At 43.1% G+C, this 23,440-nt stretch overlaps 1 protein-coding gene across 1 annotated transcript in view; it reads left to right on the forward strand.

Moving 5' to 3' along the window:
- The window catches only part of ctnnbl1 (catenin, beta like 1), a 47,527-nt gene that overhangs the window by 8,768 nt on the left and 15,319 nt on the right, over positions 1-23,440 (forward strand). Inside the window, exons 7-12 of the mRNA XM_056423941.1 lie at positions 1,834-1,925; positions 2,562-2,634; positions 4,744-4,802; positions 5,255-5,403; positions 10,700-10,881; positions 21,214-21,311. Coding sequence (XP_056279916.1) covers positions 1,834-1,925; positions 2,562-2,634; positions 4,744-4,802; positions 5,255-5,403; positions 10,700-10,881; positions 21,214-21,311 — 653 coding nt within the window. The remainder of the gene's footprint in view (positions 1-1,833; positions 1,926-2,561; positions 2,635-4,743; positions 4,803-5,254; positions 5,404-10,699; positions 10,882-21,213; positions 21,312-23,440) is intronic.

Consider the following 23,440-nt stretch of genomic DNA (forward strand, 5'->3'; position numbering starts at 1 on the left):
CTCGTTGTCGTGCTGAAACATGACAAGCCCCTCCAGAGGGAGGGAAGCCTTCTAGAGTGGGTCGAGCTTTTGGCAGCACAGCGACAGGGAGTACTCCTGCACTTTATTGTGTTCCTTAAGCTTTCACAGTCGCTTTGTGGGTCTCCATTTCGATGTTTTGATGAGGAAGCACTTTTAAAGGTCCATAACTCTTAGTTATGGAGAATCGCAGTCTGTGTTTGTGGCAGCATTAAATGGATACATGGAGGGCCAGGAGAGGGCACGGGCCGCCAGATGGTTTGAGAAGTCACAGCCTCCTCATGAAAACCACTTGTATGCCTCTCAGCTCTTTTATGCGTTGAATGAGTCTACTGAGATGATTTTTTTTCCTTCTTCTTCTTGTTCGTTGCCAGATTGAGGCTGAGTGTCAGGAGGGCTCTTCAGGTGTGCGTATTGGGCTCTGTGTGTGAGTGCGGCTTGTATAATGAAATGGCAGTGCTTTTGCAGCTTCTATTTGTGTGCGTGTGTGTGCATGTGTGTGTTATCAAGGGAGTTCTCCAAGCTTGAATAAGCCTTTTGTCTGCCTTGGCTGCTCCCTGCTCTGAGCCTGCTGTCCACCAGGACGCTGTCTGGCTGCTCCGTTTGAATCCCTGATAAAGGCCCTTCCTCTCTCTCCCCCCCTCGGCATCTCTCCCTCTTTCCCTCTCTCATCCTCTCTGCTTGATTCTTTCTCTCATCTGCGCATCAGCTGCCGCCCCTCTCTCCCAATGTTGCTCTTTTGCATTTTGTGTCTTCTTTTTTCTTTTCTTCCAACTTTCTCCCATGTTTGTTGTGTTGTTGTTACAGTCCCTCATTCCCTCATCTTTGACTCGTCTTCCCACCCCTTTGCCTCCCTGAAGCTTTTTCATCTCCCCTTTATTTGCCGCCCCTTCGTTCTTCTTCATCACCACAGTCTCTGTGTCTCTCTCTCTCTCTCTCTCTCTCTCTCTATCTCTCCACTCCTGCTGCAGTCTACCCTGATAGAGACAGCATGTGGCAGAGACAGCTTTCTAATATAGATGGATAATATTAGAAGATGCTGGGACAGACGAAAGAATGACTGCTGAGTTTCTCAGTTCTCCCCCTTCAAAGTGTGCTTGCATAGCATTGGCACACGCAACAGACTTGTGGCTATGCCAGCATAGAGAAAACACGAGTCGAAGAATGTATATTTTTTTCTTCTGATTTGTCTGCTTTTGGGTAGTTTACAAATGTACCTTCAACCTGTCTTCCGCTCTGGATTAATCATGCGTCACTCATCCTGAAAATTCCACAGGGCACATTCCCTCAGAGTATCTTCATCCGAGCATGTCGTGTGTGACAGCCACAGACTCGGCCTATAGGCCTTCAAACACCGTGGGCAAGGCCAATAAATGACACGAAAATGTAAAATCCTTTCCTGCAAATATTATACAATGAGGGCTTTAATTGTGGAAGGTGGGAAATGGAAAGTGTGGATTTGGTTGTTGCTGCCAAAGCTCCCAAATGTTACTCTGGCACTCGTGTAAAATGTTTCATACTCATAACTCAAACTTCTTTTCCTTCATGGGATACTGAGCAACTACCTACCTCTAACGCTGTGTCCAGTTCTCCTCCAAAAATGGTGCTGCCTTTTGTCAAAGTTGAGAGAAATAATTAAGTTCTCCATTTTTGTTTGGACTACAGAGCCTAAACGTTATTGTTTCTTAAGTGTTGCTTTTTTCGCCACGTAATAAACAAACAGTTCAATAAAAGTGAAAATCAGAGCTTACATTGACTTGCCTCGGGACACCGAACACAAAGGGTTGAATTGTGATTTCTGATGTCTCCCCCCAGCCATCACAGAGAATATGTCCGAGTTCAGACCGGGCCTGTGCACCGAGGCCGCTCAGCAGGGACTCATGCAATGGCTGCTCAAGAGAATCAAGGTGAGACTGAAATCTGTTCATTATTTTTAGTCATTATTTAAGAACAAAACCAAGATATACTTATGTTCTTATATGTATTATAAATAATCACATTTAAGTTACTAAAATGTAATATTTTTTAAGTTTTGGACTGGAGAAAACAATAAATTCTGTAACTGACTTTGGGCTATGAAGAAATAATCACCTTTTTTCCATTTTATTTTTACTACAAAATCCTCAATTCCACAACTAATTCAGTCATGTAAATACAAACACAGTTCAAACATGACTTACTTAACGTACCATTCTTTACAGTGGAGATTATTGCAGTATAGCTACATTTCCTCAGGACTTTCATAGAACCAGACTTTCAACTTCGTTATGAATATTGAAATCTTTGGAAAGATTTTTTTTTTTTATTGTAGAAAAGAACAAAAAATTGGGATGTAGAAAAACCATGCGTTCCAGAAGTAAAAAGATACAGGATTTTCTATTGCTTTACACCACCACCACATATTATTTATGTGGCAGGATCACTGCTTAAAGCAACAAAAGAAAATTGATATTTAGTTTATATTACAAGACTATTTCCTAAAATTCTCTAACAGAGTTTCTTAAGATGAGTGATAATTGGAGTTTTGTCTCTTTCCCTCTCAGGCAAAGATGCCGTTTGATGCCAACAAGTTGTACTGCAGTGAAATCCTGGCCATATTGCTGCAGAACAATGACAGTAAGTGTGCCTCACTAAATGGTTTGTGGCTTCCAAACAATGTTAGTTCATCTTCCCCTTCACCCCTCAGCTCTCTTAACCCTTGTGTTGCCTTAGGGTCATTTTGACCCGAATCAATATTACACCCTCCCCCCGCCTTTGGGTCATTTTGACCCGATTCAATGTTTCACCCTCCTGTTACCTTTATATTTACTAACATATTTTACCCTTTGGGTTCAATTTGACGCCAGCAATTAAAACCTCCAGAAAATTATTAGAATTAATATTGTTTTCCAAGTTTAAGTGTGAGGCACTTTATGTTTGTTTGTTGACTACCGAAAGAACACCGACATTAAACATTGAATGGGGTCAAATTAATCCTAAGGCGGGGGGAAGGGTGTAATATTGATTCGGGTCAAAATGACCCTAAGGCAACACAAGGGTTAAACAGACACAAAATGCAATGCACCCCTGTTTTCTTTTCCTTCTCTCTTTATTGGTTCTTCGCTTCCTCTATTTTTGTTTTTGTTTTACCTGTCTTGGATTATTCTCTAACAACCTTTCCTCTGTCTCTTCCTCCCTTCTTCCATGCCTTGAACTGTCTTTCAATTTAGTTTCTGCTTTCAGTAATTTCCCTTTGTCCTCTGTCATTTTTTATTCTTTTTTTTCATTTCTTTTTGTACTTTGTCATTTCCTTCAATCACTCTTTGATTTCATATTCCCTTTCATCTTCCCAGTCGTCTCCTTACTTCCAATCCTTCTCCCATTGCCTCTTTAGTCTTCCTGCCCCCCTCTCCCTCCCCCTCACACACACTCTCTAAAACCCTGTAAAGGTGCGTTCACACCAAAAGCGAGAGAAAAAATTGCGTCGCCCAAAATGAGTGAGTTTCCTGTCGGCCATTCGCCGTGTTCAAGCCATGAGCGTCGAGACGCTCCGCGAGGGGCGGGGTTTATCTCCGTGTCTCGTCTCCATAAAGACCAGCGCTATGAGAGCAGAACACAAGAGCTGATTGGCCCGACTTGCGAGATGACCGCCTCAAAGTTGAAATATTTCAACTCGGGGCGAAAATTGCGCCGCTGTAAACGCGTCGCCCACATCACGTCGACCCAAACGCGCCGCCTGGAAAAATATCGCGTCTATCACAGCCACACGCATCTGTACGTTGACTTTTCGGTCGCGCGAAAAAATAGTTTTGCTTTTGGTGTGAATGTAAGGCCTCAGGTAGCCATATCGATATTCAGTGGGAGTCTGGTCTCATTATACACTCATTCGCTTCCTCTTCTGCCTTTTATTCGTCCTCCTTTTACCCTTCAAATACAAAATATAATTTCACAAAAAAGAAAGGAAAAGAAGATATTTTTTTCAAAGGAAACGTTGCCGCATGAATAATTTCCCCTATTATATTACTGTCAGCATCTTGAAGTAAGAATAAGGTCAATCACTCGGCTCCTATTAGGGGAAATGACAATTTGGGAACGTCCTTTATGTGCTAATTTCCTGCTGTCAAATTCAACTTTAAAAACTCCTGATGGGTTTGTATGTAAAGATTTGAACCAGTGCTGCTGCCAATGAGAACACCATCTTGGCCTCGCTAATTATTTATCCCTAAAGATTCACCACATTTTCCCCATTGAATTCTAATGTAAGTTGTGAACACTGCCGACAAAGTCACGAATGCAAAGCACAACATTTTAATTTAATTTACAGGATTACTGGGGGTTTTGACCACCCTAATTTGAAGACATTTGAAACTCACCGCCTTTTGAGGCTTCTAAGAAGACGAATTGTGTTGTGTAATAAAAACATTTTGTAATACTCATGCCTAGATGGAAAAACTGTATATATTTTCCAGTGTCCTCATTTTCCCTCTAAATGTCTATAGCAGCCGACGTGTTTGTCAGTGCTCATGCTCAATGTATGCCTTTTTGTATGTCATGTGGTAGTCATTCCCTCCTTCTCATCCTTTTCTTTCTTTCTTGTATCCACTTAAACCTTTTTCTATCCTCCCTGCCGCTCCTTAAATGTTCTAGTTTTTTTTTGCAAACATCTTAATTTGATCTCCCTGTTTTCCTGTTACTCCATTTTTATCTCTTAGTCCTCCTTGTCTGCATTTCTTCTCTCCTCCACAGATACCAGAGAATTATTGGGCGAGATGGATGGCATTGATGTGTTACTGCAGCAACTATCTGTAAGATTCTTTTGCTCCTTGTCTCTATTTTTAGTGCACAGTTTTCTTTGTCTTACAGTCGTTCTCTAACATGAGCACTTCTCTGACCAAAGATTTACCATGAGCCGTGTTAAACCCAGTCCCACCCCGAAGCCAATTTTAAACCCTGTTTTCAACCTCACTATTAAACCCTAGTCATACATATTCTGAAGCAGAACTATTTCTCAAGTTCTCATTGACCAGTGTTTTGGTCTCTTCTCTTAACTGCAGCATGACTGTGGATAATGTTTCTGTCTGGGCTTAGTCCTTGTCATCATTAAAAGGGCCTCACATTCGAAAAAACGGCTCTAATGAACCACTTCACAAGCTGTCGCTGAGGTTTGAAAGAATTTGCCGACCTCTGATCCGTTCTAAATGCTCCATTCCCTCTGTGCTCTCTCCCTCATCAATTGCCCGTCATCGCTCCCCGTCAGGTGTTCAAGCGCCACAACCCGTCCACGGCCGAGGAGCAGGAGATGATGGAGAACCTCTTCGACGCTCTGTGTTCCTGCCTCATGCTGCCAGCCAATCGGGACCGCTTCCTCAGAGGGGAAGGGCTTCAGCTGATGAATCTCATGCTCAGGTGAGGCTTGCATTTACTTGTGTGCATTGTGCCTTTATATACTAAAATACTCTTTCATGGCTCATTAGGAAGGTCAATATATCTTGAGTTAATTGCAGACTGTTTTGTTCGTATTTAAAAAGCCAACTTTTTGGCAAAGCTAAGTTGGAAAAATGAGAAAAACATTTGTTGCAATATCGCAGTTAATAGAGTTGTTTTGCAGAGTCTTGCACATCCTATGAACTATCTTCCCAGTATAGTTTCACCTCTTACAACACACTGAAGCGCTGCTAGAATGCAGAGTTTACAACACACGTGAATTGAGTGCTTAGGTGCTATTCTCAAAAAGCAAAAAATAAATAATAATAAAAAGGCAGCTCAGAACAAAGTGTCTCTGCTGTATCGCCTGGCGAGATCACCGGTGCAATCATTCCATCAACAGTTGGTGGAGCGTGGCAAAGCAGAGGCGTGACTTTAAAGAGTCATCAGGACACATTAATTCAATTCAATTTATTTTGTATAGCCCAATATCACAAATTACAAATTAGCCTCAGAGGGCTTTACAATCTGTACACATAGACATCCCTGTCCCAGGACCTCACATCGGATCAGGAAAAACTCCCAAGAAATAGAAAAAAACCTTTCACAGGGAAAAAAGAGAAGAAACCTTCAGGAGAGCAACAGAGGAGGATCCCTCTCCAGGATGGACAGAAGCAATAGATGTCATGTGTACAGAAGGAATCATTACAGAGTTACAACACATTCAATGAGTATGACAGAGTGTATGAATAATTGGTAGTAGGCATGGACCACGATCCAGACCTCCGTGATCCATCAAGGAGATGGATCCATCAGGAGGAGTGGGCGGGGCATCAGCAGGGCCCTGGCCACGCTTTTATGACCCTCCATATCCGCCGCACCCCTGCGCCGATAATTACATTGCACACAAAGCTTTAAGGCGGCTCAATATCTCATTATTACATGCAACAACAAAAAAATTATTCAAATTATTTTTTCTGGTAAATCATCCACCGGGGAAACAGAAAGAAGAAGAGACAAATTGTGAATTTGTAAGAATTCAAGATGAGTTTAATTTGTGATCCCTTGTAGGGGGATGCTAATTTAGAATATATATATTTTTTTCTGAATAATCGCCGACTATTGTTAATCGATCATTTGTCGTTAACCGGCGGGAGTAGCGCCCTGCATGCTGTTGGGTTGCTGTGCTGGAAGTGTGAAATGCAATGCGCAGCACCTTTCCCCATCAAGACTTCACAGCAGCAAACGGTTCAACTGCGAGGTTGCCTGCTCTGCATTCGCCCGGCTGACTGTCAATGTTTATTTTCACTGATTAACATTAATCGGTCAACAGTCTTATCGTCTGTTAACAGTGAATAAACGGTTAATTATGAGCATCACTAATTCCTATCATGTCGCCCGATACTTGCAGAGCACAGAACGTAAACTGTTTGAAATGAGATGAACATAGGTAAGCACAGGAGGATTTCTACCCGTGTGGTACGGCTTGTTTACACCAGAAGTGAAGCAAACTACCATGTGTTGCCTTGCGACCGCAGGGTCATTTGAGTTAATCGGCATCGCTTGCACCAGGATGGGGTCTTTACCTCCATGTAGCAACGCATATATTTTACATTTTTAAATTCAGTTTATTTTGTATAGCCCAATATCACAAATTTCAAATTTGCCTCAGAGGGCTTTCCAATCTGTACTCATACGACATCCCTCTCCCAGGACCTCACATCGGATCAGGAAAAACTCCAAGAAATAGAAAAAAAACTTTCACGGGGAAAAAAGTTAAGGAACCTTCAGGAGAGGAACAGAGGAGGATCCCTCTCCAGGATGGACAGAAGCAATAGATGTCATGTGTACAGAAGGAATCATTACAGATTTACAACACATTCAATGAGTATGACAGAGTGTATGAATAGTTGGTAGTAGTCATGGACCACGATCCAGACCTCCATGATCCATCAGGCAGATGGAGGTAGAGAGGAGGAGTGGGCGGGGCATCAGCAGGGCCATGGCATCAGACCCAGCCAGGTCCATGACCGCTATTGCTGCTTTCTATGTGTCGGATCAGTCCCAGTTGCACCATTGTATTATGCAACATGTTCATGACATGCATCGGCAATCTGTGAATTTCGGCGAGCTGCTCACTGTAACCAGCGACACCCCGAAATAACGACACGATAATGCCGATTTGTAAAAAGTCTGCCTTCCTGCTTTTCCAGATCTGTCCTCGAAACGACAAGCAAACATCTTTTCAAATGCCTGTTTTCTGTTCGGCTTGATCCGTGCTCAGCTTTCTAACATTGTAGCTGCTCCGTCAACACTCTACAAAACAAGTTCTCCATGCGTGAATACAGTAGCACTGTTGTTGTTTGTACCATAGACATTCTATGGTATACACAGAGTCTCTGTACTGTGGTGCTATCGTAGAGTTCTGGGTGCATTACGACCTTGAGGTCTGGCGTGAACATTTGTCGGCGAGAGAAAGATGGTGTAAAGAAAAATGCTATTTAGTTGCATTGTGTGAAATACAGGATCCAGAATTTTAGGGATTTATTCGTACCGCTCTTTTTTCTTCTTTTTGACCTTTCCCTTTTACCTTGGGGACTTAATTGGCGCGCAGTACTAAGTCGCTCGAGTTTCCCTTTTAACTGATCAGTTTCAATATAGTTTTCAGCTCTTGCTTTCTAACCAAATACAATGTGGCTGAAAAATTTATTAAAACAAATACAAAAGAGCAACATAATACACACACACGCACACACACACACACACACACACAAAATCATCTCCACTCACTGAGACACATTTATTGGTTTTCCATCAAAAACTCAATTTCTCTTCCTCCAAAGCTTCGTCAGCTTTGTGCTCCATACACATTTCAAACCTGGCGTCTTGATGAATTCCCAGCAGAGTTAAATGTTTGTCAGACTTCACGCCTAAAACTGTGATTTTTACAAATGTCTAAGAAACCGTAGCTACCTTTCATCGTGACCCTGGCGCCGGTAGTTATTTAGAAAGGATCCCCAATGCTTGCTCCCCTACCTTTTCATGGGGAGTGGTTCAGTCACAAAGAATTTGAGTCTAATGAAAGACCCACTGCTGCTGTCGTGCCCACTAGACATCGACGACGGCATAGTTTTGCGGCACCAAGTCACCTGTCTCCCAACTGAATTGCCTAGTTACCTTACGGAAAGTACCCTGTGTATCCTCCAAACACGCACTCGGCCTCCGGCCCCTTCAGCCGTCCATCATATATAATGTGTCTGTCTGGAGAACCACACTCAACTGCCTGAAATATGTGTCCCTCCTCTGAGATAAACACTGTCATCTGTCATTGGCGGGAATGGAGGAAGTGACACGGTGACAGACAGCTACATTTCCCGCGAGGAGGCGTGGAGTGGGGGGTGGGGAGGATGTAGACGGAGCATGAAACGGTTGGTCCCTCATCGTGCCAATGCTTTGATAATGGTAAACCAGATGTATGTCATCACAATGTAATTGTTTTGACAGATCATCGAACTAAATAGTTTATCTCCCGTAAAACAGGTGTTTGAATCTTATTTAAAGTTGCTTAGCTTTTGAGGTTCCGTTGCATGATTATGATGGTTATGATGATGATAATTAGAAATAAGTATTAGTTTAGCTGAAGGCATACTCTGATTTTGCCAGAGCTGGAGTTTGAGCTCAAGAAGTTCCTGGTGAAAAAGGATTCTGTCCGATTTTGCGCGGAATCTGAAAGCTGCCCGACGAGCATTAAGAATATACATTTGTAATGACAAAGATAAAATAAATGATAAACTGAGTCCACCTCCACTTTACAGAATAATGTGTGTACAATTTCATTTGTATTGTCCTGTCCTGTATGACATGTCATCATATGACGGATGTTTAATGTATCATCGCGACAACACGTTTTTTCGTGAGAGCCACCGAGCTTCACTGTGAAACAGTTGAAGGCTCCCGTCTCCTCACAGTGAACACAATGGTGCTTTCAGGGACCTTGTTTTCATGAAATTGACCACGCTGATAGCATCGATCAAAACCTTGTGTCGTTCACGGCACATCTAGCGGTTTTCACACTTGATCAGCGCCTCTTCCTGCAATGGTCTGCACACTGTCTGTGACGTTGCGATCACGCAAGCGTAACCTGTTAATGCCGTAACCGCAAATATTTACACATACTTTTGTAATATGTGAAGTTCTCCGCACTGCCCCCCGCGCCCCACCTGTTATACCTAGGCGCCCCACAGTTTGAGAACTGCTTTCCAGTATCCTTTAACAAAACGTTCCGTGCCTGAAGCTAAAAATGGTCTTCGGCAGCGGTCCCCAACCCCCTGGCCGCGGCTTGGTACCGGTCCGCGGCTTGGTTGGTACTGGGTCGAACAGAAAAAGTTAATAAAAAAATTCATGTTTTTTTAAAATCAAAGTCGGAAAGAATCTTTTCTTTTGAAAAAGGAATGGATACACCCGTCTGTGCTTAAAGTTCAGGTTTATCGCTGCAGGAGGCACATTTCAGTGACAAAGAATGGGTCTTAAAACATATTCAACCTGCTCAATGAACTCTGTCACTTCAGGGGAAATGACAACTGTTTTCAAGTTGGCCGATAAAGTCGCTGTTTTGTGGGGAGGGCGAGTGAACAGGGGAATATTTGGCCTTAAAAATACATTTCACTGTAATGGTGAGTTGTATTTTTCTGCACTTTATGCCAGTCGTATAGTTTTATTATGTCGTTTATAATGTCATATTTATCGCCTGTCCGTGAAAATATGTCTGACACAAAACCGGTCCATGGCTCAAAAAAGGTTGGGGGCCGCTGGTCTAGGGGGTCTCACAGACCCGAGACGTGAACAGTAGGCAAGAACGGTTTTGTAGGATTACATCATCTGAGGAAACGCCTGACGATGAAGTTTTCAGATTTGGATACACATACCGTCCCAACTGGAAAGCAATAATTAACAGATTTTAGAATTCAGTGGTCAAAAGTCACCGTGACCTCACGAAATACATGGGGGCAATGACACAAGAATTCATCTGATAACTGTGACAATTCCACACAAATGGCTAAACGGATAAAATAAAGAAAAAAGTTATGACTTGTTGTCAACAAATATGGATTGCAACTCGATTGGTTGGCGGAGGCATCCAAGCGCAAGGCAGAGTAATTCTCGTGAATAGACAAGTTTTATGGCAGCGTTCTTATCGTACCCCCCTTTCAGGTCAGATAAGCACGCTTTTCATATCTATGGTATTGAAACGATAAGTCTCTCTCTCTCTCTCTCTCAGAGAAAAGAAAATGTCTCGAACCAGTGCGATGAAGGTCCTGGACCATGGGATGATTGGACAAGAGGGAGCAGATAACTGTCATAAGTTTGTGGACATCCTGGGCCTGCGGACCATCTTTCCCCTTTTCATGAAAACCCCCAAGAAGATGAAGAAAGCCACTGCTTCAGAGAAGGAGCATGAAGGTCAGTCCCTAATTAGAACAAAGGCGACAGCTGCGCTGATTTCTCCAAATCGATGTTACGCAGTTTTGGCCTGTTGGATGGTCGGGGCCCAGCGAGGAAAGTAGTGGTGTGACATTATTTCACTTTTAGCAATTAAACGCAGCAATTAAATGTGACAACAAGCAGATTAAGAAGGCAAACGAATAGAAAACAAACCACCGGGGGGTGGGGGGGGGTTCTGTGTCTTGCTCAAGTACACTTCGACATGTAACTATGGGGAGAGCGGGGATCGAACCAAGTACCTTATGGTTATGAGACGACCACGCTCCCCATGAGCTACATCCCACCCAAACCCATCGACACAGCTTTGCTTGCACGTGAAGTTAAGCCGTAGCATTAATCTAATTACCTTCGCATTGAAAATGCGGAAGGTTATGTTTTGATCGCCGTGTATTTGTATGCGTGCGTGCGTGTTATTCGCATAAGTCAAAAAGTATTAAACCGAATCGCATGAAATTAGGTGGGATGATCGGTTATTATCCGGGGACCATTTTATTAGATTTTGGGATCGATCGGGTCAAAGGTCAAGGTCATGAAATGGTCAAAATCTTTTTACCATAGCACGATCAATTTGTATCCAATTGGCATGCAACTAATGCCAACATGTTCATAAGTCAAATGCCCAATCTTGTGAAATGCGAAGGTATGCGCTCTACTGAGTGCCCGTTCTAGTTATTTTTGTACTCCTCCAAATATGTACAGATTTAAAGGATCCTTCTTACATATTACTGAAACTTATAATGCGATGAGGCCTGAGGTGTCGATGGTGTATGTGTTGAGTTTTTCTAATCTTCGAATCACATTTTGTTGTTTGTCCTGTAAAGAAGCCTTTGAGTTTGCTCTCTGCTCATTTGAATGACTGCACTAATCACCGCTGGTTCCTCTCTCCTCCTCCTCCTCCTCTGCCCTCCCTCCCTTCCTTCCATCCCTGCGCTCTGCAGCATGCAGTCGTACCCGTTTCAGGCAGACACACTCGATCCTAATCTGCTCGTGTATCACGGTTCGCTGCCTCTTCGATCTGTCAGTTTACACTATCAATCCAATCGTGATTTATTTATTTATTTAGTTTTGCTTTGTGCTCTCTGAATGCCTCTTGTCTCCCGGTGAGGAAGAGAAAGAGCAAACAAGACTCACTGAGAGAGAGAGAAACGTAAAGGGTATCCACGTGATTGAGGGCGAGAGAGGGGGAAAAACAGAGAAGACAGTGAAAGACAAAGAGGTAGAACCGTGTCCATCTCCCTGCTCTTTGTTTAATTACCCACCTGCCAAAATGTGGATCCTCTCTCTGTCGCTGTCTCTCGCTCTTTCGCTCTCCGTCTGTATTAATTAAGTTTGGTTCATTCGGCGGGGCTTCCCAGCCCTGCAGAGGAGAACAAATTGTCTTCCATTGTGTCGCGTCTCACCCAGGGACCGGGTGAATTAACCTTTGACCCCCCTCTCCCCTTGAGCAGCAGTAGGGAACAGTTAACCCTTTCTCCAGTGAGTTTTTGCGAGATTTGTGCGTATTTCTCAACCGGAAGTGTATTTTGAGAAGCACGATATGATGATGTAATAATCGGTACGATACTGGCATAGGAATACATGAAAAGCCACTTAAACATAGACCACTTCTTTACCAGCAAATACGGCCAAGACGTCTCAGAGCCCAGTTTCTGTTGACGGATTGGCCACCGAACTAAAGCACGGTGTCTGTTGTATGATGGTGGTGTTCATTTTAATAAGTGAATGATCTCAGACCACTCCCTCTGCATAATGTCTCCAGGTCGAGAGGAAATTGCACACACACATTCATATCTTTCTCGTAACTGTTGGGAGTGATCGATGATTGATTCATAATCATAGACTAGATGATTATAAAAATGAACCCGCAGTATTTATGAATATTGACTTTAAAAGGGAAAAAGAGGGGTTGCCAAATCCACTGTTTGTGCCGCTATGGCTGACCATGACGTTGCGTTCAGTGTCGTTCTAGTGAACGCAGCACACGCATCATACTGTAAGGCAGGGCTATTCAACTTCAGTAGCAAGTGGGCCGAATAAGAAAATCACGGGGGGTGTGAGGGCCGCACAGAATATTGATCAAATCAGCACCCGATGCTCACCTGTGCGAGAAGGATTGTTGACGGGGGGGGGTGCTAGTGAGAGTCGCACGCGAGCCGAGAAGGATTGTTGACGGGGGGGGGGGGGGGGGGTTTGGTTGAGGCAACAGTGAAACTCGATGGCTCTGGGTTAGATGTCTCAATGTATAAAAGAGGCGTGTCCGTCAGTTTTATTTTTTCTTACCAAGCTATAGTGATTTGCAGGCAGTCTTGCGGGCCAGAGTTAAACTCAAACGGGCCGCATCCGGCCCGCGGGCCGCTAGTTGAATAGGCCTGCTGTAAGGCGTGTCGAGTGAACCCCCCCGCCCTCTCGCTCCCTAATGCGACTAATTGAAAAGGCTGTGAATGAAGTGGTTCTCCACAATAACACAATGGCACTGTAGATTAATTAGCCATCGGCCGCTTCAAACCAAAGTAATTAGGAGGCAGAGACCTCTCCGTTCTGCTTTACTTCGCGCTGTGTCTCCCGCTCGCTGTTGCAAACCTCGGCACACAGATTGATCCCCGGGAAATCCTGTCTGAAATCGACACCGCCCAAATGACCGGGGCAACATTGGCTTAATTAATAGAGACATTGTAAGTGGGTGGAGAAGAAGAAATTGTATTTCTCCGTCCGTCAACATTCCTGTCACTGTGTGTGTGTGTGTGTGTGTGTGTGTGTGTGTGTGTGTGTGTGTGTGTGTGTGTGTGTGTGTGTGTGTGTGTGTGTGTGTGTGTGTGTGTGTGTGTGTGTGTGTGTGTGTGTGTGTGTGTGTGTGTGTGTGTGTGTGTGTGTGTGTGTGTGTGTGTGTGTGTGTGTGTGTGTGTGTGTGTGTGTGTGTGTGTGTGTGCTCTGTCATTGCCAGAGAAACATGTTTTTTTTGGTGATGGAAATTGGTGGCAGCCGCTTGTTATATTTAGGAGGCTAATGATGCGAGCGCACAGAGTGGCACCACGAGTAAACAGCTTATTTACACACGGCGAGACGCAATAGTCATAGCTCTAACGCATGCTTTCTTTCTTTTTTTTTTTCCCGTGTGCTCATGCGGAGCGAGAGAGAGACATGGGAACGAAGGCCTCGTTGATGTGTTTTTGAACGCACTTGCAGTGACCTTTATTTTCTAATGAAAGCCCTCGAAGAGGCAATGAGCGAGGCACGCCAGCGGAAAGAGGAACATTGTCACATTTTGTGTTTGTGCAGTGGCGTTGGGAGTACGCCCTCAAATGACGGCAGCTTCATTACGAAGATAAAAGGTGTCGTGATCAGTCCATTATTGCTTTATCACCAGTGTCTCTCCTCTGATATTAGCAAATGGAGATTCAGAGAGCTGCAGAGCCGAATGTATGAGACGAGATAAGTGTCTGTTCAGAGAGAAACTGGTCCGTCACTGGATTCGTCGATAAAACTTGCTTCAGTCGAGAAGCGGAGAAATCAAATGTAGCCCTCATTTGATCGTCAGCCCTCCCATCACCAAGCTCGCGCCTTCGGCTCAGATCGAGATCAGAATTTGTAATTATTAGAATATTTCAGAGGGAGAGATTTTCCTCTTAGATCACACGCCTTTCCTTCTGGTGGGGATTGATCGTGTGCCATCTCGGCAGATTTGCACTTTCTTAAAATATACCGAGGTATATTTAGTTGTATATGAAAGCTTTTACACTTAAATATTCCGTTGAGGATATCTAATCTGAGAACAATTGGAAATTCAAGGGGGCGATTTTATAGTTAAGAGTTAATATTTTCAGATTTAATTGTGAGACACTAGTTTGCCAGAATACCGTTCTGGTATCTGTCTACAAAGATGGAGAACCTTTTATTTCTTTTCATCAGTATCACCTAGTACGCAAAAGTACCGACACAACATCACGTTTCTTGTGCCATTTATCAGCTTATTAACGCGACACATGGACGTAAACAACACAAGCACGTGTACCGACTCGTACTACACACCTGTGGTCAACGCTCGAGCGCTACTGTTCCCCTGATGATGCAACAACGTGAGCCTCAGTTCTCTCTTTAAATCGCCCGGAGGTGAACTACGTTTCACAGCCGGTGAGCAGCACAGTCCTGCTCAATAATGGAGCTGACAACTAACAACAAAGGTTAAGTTTTGGTGCGTTATGGTCAATTTAGAATGATAAATGGTATTGGGTAAGACTCCAAACAAACACGGTTTTCAAAAAGTACATGGACATTATTTCTCACGACAGAAAGGCACAACTTACTCTCAGCTGGACCTAAATAGCTAAAACATTTTGGTATCCACTTTTGTTTTGCATACGGAACACAATTCTGTGTACAAAATAAGTGTTCCTTCTGTTGTCCCAGAATATCTCTTGGAGAAGGGATAACAGCGGCCATACGGTTTAATGCAGTCTGGACTGGTACAGAGTATGCAGGGCCTCGTTTAGTTAGCAGTGCTGGCTGGTGCATTACACAATCTAGTCATTTGTTCAGCGTTCGACTTGCAGCCTTCTGAGAATTCTGTTCAATTTGGAGAGCTGCCCCCTGTGGCTCTTTTCCCACACTAACTTTTCCAGGAGCCTTTTCAATAATTCAGGAACCATTCTCTTTCCCCCCCCATCAAAGCTCAAACCAATCAATGTAGCTTCCACCACTATTTCTTCCTGAACTATCAGAAAGCGCTTATTTTTTGATGCAACCGTGAACTATTTGTACAGGAACTATAATATGTCCCTGGCAAGTGACAAGTGACTTTTTGTTCACACGCCGGCATCGAAGCGCTGCGCCGCGCGAGACGGAAAGCCGAGAAGTGTTAACGCGACACGTAGAGAGAGAAATGACATGCTGTTGGTTAGAGACGGTCAATATCAGATCGGTCAAGTACGCAAAGGCGCGAAGTAACACAAGTGGCATTACGCATTGTTGATTATTTTCGCGCATGAGTACCAGTTATGTGCACCTCTGATGATAGAGCATCACCAATCAAGGCTTTGTAGGTTAGGAGACAGAATTTTCAATGTATCCCTATGGAAACTAAAGGAAGAGAAACTAGGCTCATTTTAATCATCTAAATGGGAGTATACAGGACTGTCTCAGAAAATTAGAATATTGTGATAAAGTTCTTTATTTTCTGTAATGCAATTAAAAAAAAAAAAAATCAGCATTCTGGATTCATTACAAATTTTAATATTGCTGATTATGGCTTACAGCTTAAGAAAACTCTAAAATCCTATCTCATAAAATTTTAATATTTCCTCAGACCAAGTAAAAAAAAAAGATTTATAACAGCTGAGTGTTTGTCAAGGCTCAGGAAACCCTTGCAGGTGTTTGAGTTAATTAGACAATTCAAGTGATTTGTTTAATACCCTACTAGTATACTTTTTCATGATATTCTAATATTTAGAGATAGGATATTTTAGTTTTCTAAAGCTGTGTCATAAAGAATAAAAGGTGTAATGAATCCAGAATGCATGACATTTTTGTTTTTTTAATTGCATTACAGAAAATAAAGAACTTCATCACAATATTCTAATTTTCTGAGACAGTCCTGTATATAAAGCCTAGAAAAAGCTCACTTTTTGGCACCATCTTAGTCTACCCATTGTGCACTGCCGATGTACTCTGTACTTTACATTTAAGATGTTGTCTACCGACGCTAAATAATACATTATGATGAAAATAGCAATAACGAGTACAGCATATACAATTATGTATGCGTCCTTTACTTTCCTCTTCTTTACATGCTACTTGCCTGGTCTTCAGACAGCGAATAGTCTCTGAAAAGCCCCTGAGAGGTTAGCCTGTGGTGTTCGAAGGCTGATTGCGCTCCCCAGGGCACAGTTATTCTGGTCTCTCGGCAAAGCGCCACCGATCTGTTCCCCTCTTGTTATTCCGAACAGCACAGCACTCCCATCAGCTGTCAGTCAATCCGTGAAATCCACGCCACTCCGGGTTATTTGCATGTTAACTTAGTGCTCTGGATCCCCGGAGGGCAAAACGAGGCAAGCCGCGAACGATTAGCGTAGAATGAGCAAACGCCGGCCTTTGGACATGCACCGTGCAATCTGAATGCAAATATCCCTCGAGCAAAAGGTAGTGCCAGGTTTCAAGTATTCAAGGATAATTGATTGTAATTATGCAACATGGGGCAGTAAAGTCAAGTAAAAAGAGACCGCAGTGCCTTTTCCTGTTTTTGTATTTGCATCAAGAGGAATGCTACAAGGCAGATGATACGGCTGTCATCGTAACATAACATTTTTAGGCGGTACACCTCGTATCCATTGCATTTACCATAAACTGCTCTCACTGTGAATTATACCTGACATGTTTCTCCATGGCCCTGTGGCATTCTGATCCCTTCTTCTGCCCGGGTGTCCACAGCTGGGCCGTGGCCTCAAAGTCACAAGCTTGCATTTACAGCTGTTCTTTTCCAACACTGCAGCAATTACTTTCAAAAAAAAAGAAAAGAAAAGATGATTCCACAAGTGAAATGTTTAAGTACTTTGTCTCCAATGCAGACAGTCAGTAAAGTTATGTATCTCTACAGCTGCTCAGACTGATGAACTATGTATCATCTGGTCAGATAAAAGGTCACTTAGTGTATAATCAATGCTATGATGGCACCATGTAGTTTCATTAATATCTTGCTGTAGGCTTATATTGATATTACTGCCATTTGTTAAGTGTTGAAAAAGTTGGTAAATAGTGAACCATACAGATGTTTTATTTATTACTATTATAGATAAATATACCAGTATCGTATTTATGGTATCATATTGTATCGCATGCTGGTATCATGATATTTATGGCACGTATCGTATAGAAGTTCTAATGTTAGTGACAGCCAGGTAGAGGCAGAACAGACTCAAGGAACAGAGTCATGGCTCAGCAGAGCTCACGAGTCCTTGTTCAGGCTACCGTCGATAGCAACCGCACTTATGTCACTAAACCAGATTGTGAGAAAAAATGGCACCCCGCAAAAAAGCCTCCGTACAATTGATGAAATGCAGGCGCTGCCGTTGAAATCATTCATCAGTTTCACGTAGAGTTGATGGGGATCAGCTGATAACCGCATCTACACCGAGGACCGAGTATCGGTCGAGTCCAACCATGCAATGCAATGAGGCAGAGTGGCAGCACTGTGCAACAAACTGGTCTCGCCTGTGTGTTTTGAATGTTTACTCTTAATGAAGTATTTGATTATTACTGCTGCGTCATGGCTCTTGTGGAGGAACTGTGGTAGATGCTGCTAGTATCACAGAGAGACGATGTAAAAGACTCCTTGTTTTAAAGCTCAAGATCTGAGTGTGAAGCAAAGCATGTAAATGAACTATTGATTGGACACCTTTCTAAAAGGCTCCTTTACGCAGCCCTGCCCTCCATCTTGTACCCAGATGTAATCCTGTCTCCTCCCCTTCACAGATCTGTTTAGTTTTAAACTCTTTGCAGAGAACGTTCCGCAGCCGGCGATCAATAGCCTCCCCGGCAGGGTGCGGAGGTGACGACATCAATTACCACTCGGATCTAGTTGATAAAGTAGTGTCCTTTCGGAAATGGCAGTTAGCCTCCTTATCATAAGGAGACCTTGGACTGAAGCTACCTGTTGTACAACCAGAGCACATTGTTTGTCAGCCAGTTTATGTAAAATATATATATATATATATATATTTAAAGATTAGGAGAGTGTGGCATTTACTATTATGTTATGATATTCACTATACAATTATTTAAAACACCTTAATTAAGCTTTAATTTCCCTCTGCAAACACACCAAACGCCTTCATCCAAATCAAAATGTTTGTGTTTCAGCCTTGAATCTCTTAATTTGAGCATTCATTTGAAAAGGTGAAAACTAAACCCCTGAACCATGTGTATAAAAGCTTGACTGATGATGGAGTTGCACGAAGAGATTGTGGTACCACCAAACTTTCTTTTCCAGGCAGAACATGAATATATCTGCCGAAAATATCAACTCCCTAAGAAAAAGTCACACAAGAGTTCCAAGAGCAGACATTCTATTTATTTCAGCCTTTGGAGGAATATATATACACAATATGTTCTTTTTTAAGGAACACAGTCCAATTTGTTTTATATTGCCTTTCCGTGCGTTGCGCTGCCTTTATGTGCTGCCAGTCGTCTTGACGACGTCGATGGTTGTGTGTATATTCTGTACGGTTTTGCCGTCGGCAGGTGTCGCAGCCTTGAGTTTTCTCTACCTCTTGTGAGAAGGCCACTGCGGGGTCGCTGGGGATTGCACACAGAGAGCTGACGGCAAACGGCGACCCCGTTTATTTTTATTGAAAAGAAGCAGAAATGGGATTGATTCCGGGACCCTTGTTGCTTAGCAACTGCAAAGCCTCAATGAGAGAGGATATTGACCTCTTGTTGATGAAGTCCAATTAATTTTTTTCCCCCCCAGTCTGTGTATCCAGACATTTTTACAGTGTCATCCCCCCCGCCCCCCCTGTGTGCACAGTGTATTGTTCATTCAATATAATAGAGAAATATTACCCTGCGATCGTCCTCTACGGTCAGTGCGTTTACATGATGGTATAATTCGAATCTTGCTTTAGTCGGACTATGCTATCTTTTGGGTCATCTGCTATTATCCCAATATACATGGCAGTGAGTAATTCGAATCATTGGCCGAAAGCATGTCATATCCGATACGATAGGTGGCGCTGTTTTCATTACAACTCGTGGTGATACAGCCATTTCCGCTTGACCTCTTCACCACTACCAACAACATCAACATTTCGAGAAAGAACCATGAACTTTAGTATGTTCAACTCCTTCAATACATTAAGCATAAATTCTGTCTGCTCTTCGGTCCAGAAATGTGTGGTGGCTCTTGTGTTCTCCATAGCGTTGTTTGCAGCGCCGCCGCTCCCATAACGCCAAGACTACGTGCTGTGCGTAGGGCACCACGTCCTGAGGGGGCTCCACAAAATAGGCAACTAAAAAAATCCTCATAGTTATAATAATTATAATGCCGATATTATTTCAGTCTAGAAATATTAGGCACCTTTTAGGCATGTATATCACAAAACAGGCAGAACAAGAGATATATTTAATCGCTCAGCACCCCCGTTAACACTTCTCGGGTCGCATCGCTCTGCCGTGATGCGCCGTCACATCCGCGCACACAGATCAGCACACTCTCACTAGCACCCCCCCCCCCCCCCCCCCCCCAAACGATCGCCGTGGGTCACTTTCCTATCTCAGGGGGGCATCATGAAGGAGTTATGCTTAGGGCACCAACATGGTTAGCAGCGGTACTGGTTGTTTGTTTGTTTTCTGCCGGCCAGGCTCCCAGCAGTGACAACTTATCGTCTCTTTCGACTTCCGGGTCACGACATGGGAGGGCGGCGGGATCTCAAGCATGCGCAAAGACGCAAAGTCCAGTTCCTAATCCAATTCACCGTTACATGCCGCGATAGTCGAATTATCAACCGGATCGGATCGAGATATCCAGGGGTGTTAATCGGATCGTAGTCGGACCGCACATAGTCGAACAAAGGTGTTTACATGAAACGGATAATTCGATTTCAGTCCGACTAAGCCAGTTATTCGAATGCATGTAAACGCACTGTGTGAGAGGACCTCTACTTCATGCTCACAGGCCTTCATGCCTGTGAGCATGAAGGCCTTTAAATAAGATAACACATCTTGCATAGTGTGAATTAGGTTGACAAAGGGACTAACTAGTCTTCGCTGCCGTTTTAGTCAATTAGCATATTTGTAGACCTCCCCCGTCCCCTCGCTAAATGCCCCCAGAGAAAGATTTGTAATGTGAGAAATGTAATTCAGCCAAAGCTGTTCCGTATGTTCCAGTGTGCCCTAAAAAAAAAAAAAGACTCAAAAAAGAAAATTGATTTTCCTAATGTCATTAACATTTTCTTTTCCTCCTTTTTTCTGTGTATGTATCCATGCTCAACTGCCCGCGGGCCCAAATTGCAAATCATCACTTGCTAATTGATTTGTTTTCTCCGTCTTTCTCTCTTTCTCGGTGGGGGGATGTGGGTGTGGACGATCTAGCTTTTTTTTTTAGTTCACCGTTTCTTTTAACCAAGGGGCATACCAGCGTTTTGGTGCCTGTTTGGGTTTACGAGCTCTTTCACGACGCGTTGGCGCGTAGGATGGGGAGGGGGTTCTCAACCATTGCCAGTTAACGTTTCACTTTCATATAAAAGTGTGATGAGGTTTACTCTACGAAGCTCTGTCTTTACGTCTCGCTTTCCTTTTACGTAGAACACGTCTGCTCCATCATTGCCTCCATGCTGAGAAATCTCAAGTCCCAACAGAGAAGCCGGCTCCTCAACAAGTTCACAGAGAACGACTGCGAGAAGGTACGTCTTCATCACCATTTTACCTTTCCCTTTTTCTATCTACTGTGTTTTGATTGCCAACATATCTGCGAGGCCTTTGGGTGTCATACATATTTATGTTTTGGTCGTAATTACTTGGGACCGAACAGGTCCTACTTTTTTATTTTCAACGGCTTTGAAAGCACAATGTGGTTTTTACTATTGGGAAGGGGCTCTTAAATGAACACGCTGTTTTGTTTTGTAACACACAGAAGAATTCTTTATTTGTGCTCTCCTTCGCTGGTTTGAAGTGGTCGTGGATTAAAAATGTGAACATTCGAGGTGGAAACCTTTCTATGGGAATTAATGGGTAATAACATGAATAAAATGTGAATATAGGGAATATAGGTTATATGAATACGTGTCATATGCAGATGGCACTAACCTTTCAGCATATTATAAGGAGACATAATGCATTATTTTTTGCCAACCCAATTTCATTCATTTGTCAAATACTGACAGTGAGGCTGACTAGCAGGGAAAGCTATCAGTCGTTGTCTGGATGAGTTCATAGCCTGATGCATGATACCCTTTAGAACTTTGATTGTTGCTTATTTGATCATGAACGTGTAAAGTTAATTTAAGTCTTTATTAGGGATGAGAATTGACAAGACGTGCTAGCTGTAGCCTGTGACCCAGACGACCAGCCTCTGAACCGGTCTGACTCTGAACGTCATCAGCTAAATTGGATGGCAATGGAGATTATTTATATAGTGAAAGCTGGTTTACACAATGAACGCCTCCATATGTGGACCGGCCCCCTGAACAATACCAGAGACGCGTTCCGATTTATTATTTTTTTCACCTGGCTCGCTGACGTTGACATTGCAGTGAGACGTGGAGAAAATGTGAAGTGGTGCTCTTCGCAATAAAACATCTTTGATGGACATGTCGCGTCTCGGCCAATCAGCGTTCAGATGTCCACAGCGTTTGGGAAGTTAGGTTAGCTTGAATGTTAGTCCGCTACATCTGCTGCTGTCACGCTGCACGGTGTAGCGATACTAACAAAGTACCGTACGTTAAACACGATGTGATTTAGCATATTTTTAGTATCGATACTTCATTACACAGGTGAGCACTCTCTCACCTCACACTGCACTTTTTGTTGTGTGAAATGGAGCCAAACTTAAGAACGCCTCTGCCTAGTTGCCATGTTTGCTGCAGTCTGAAGAAGAAACTAAAAAAGTGTGCGCATGCGCAACGCCACAGAGGACCGTTAGCAGAACCGTTAAAGAATTTGGCTGACATCCCAAACAATCGGTTCACTGGGAACCGGTTCTAAAACAGAACCGGTTCTCGATGCCCATCCCTAGTCTTTATGTACTTTACATTACACTGCACAAACCCAGGGTTATTTTTATAATAAATTTAGTTTTTGTAAAATGTTGTAGAATTGCTGCGACGATTAGTCAACTGAATGATTAAAGAACGGTTGATTATTTCCGTCATTTGTCAAGCAACAATATAACATTTGCTGTGTGCTTAATTGCAGCCCATTGTTCCTTAACAGGTACGTGCACAGACATTTTGGGGGGCAGGTGCTCAAAACCCAAAAAAGGGCACCAATCGGCAAAAAAAGAGTTGAAACATGAAGCAGCATTACACTAATTATGTGGGGCTCGACCTGCGTTTTCTCTGTGGCAGGATTAGACAGCTAGCTTACATTTTGCTTATGAATAAATATGAATTATTACATGGCAACGACAGAACAAGCGTTCTGATTGGCTAACGGGTAGTTGTGTAAAAAAAAAAAAAAAAGCCCTGTCAGATATACATTTGTAGGGAATTGATGACGGAGAAAGTCATTTTTATTTTTTAATACTGATGAATAAAGAAAAAAATTTCTCCAGAAATACGGGCAGTTTTCACATCCAGGGCAAAAGGGCAGGTGCTTGAGCACCACTCGGGGTCTATCTGTGCACATGCCTGCTCCTTAATAACTAAGGATGGGCCAAATGAAGTCAAGAAGTTCCCCACGGGGATCAATATAAGTGTACATTTCATTTCATAATTTTTTTCCAGATCTTGTACTGGCCATTAATGCTTTTCGATGCTTTATTAACTATCGGTAACTTGGTAATCAATCAGGCAGCTTGTCTCCATATTTTCCT

Source organism: Pseudoliparis swirei, chromosome 9 (assembly GCF_029220125.1).
Source record: "Pseudoliparis swirei isolate HS2019 ecotype Mariana Trench chromosome 9, NWPU_hadal_v1, whole genome shotgun sequence".
NCBI classification, from domain to species: domain Eukaryota; kingdom Metazoa; phylum Chordata; class Actinopteri; order Perciformes; family Liparidae; genus Pseudoliparis; species Pseudoliparis swirei.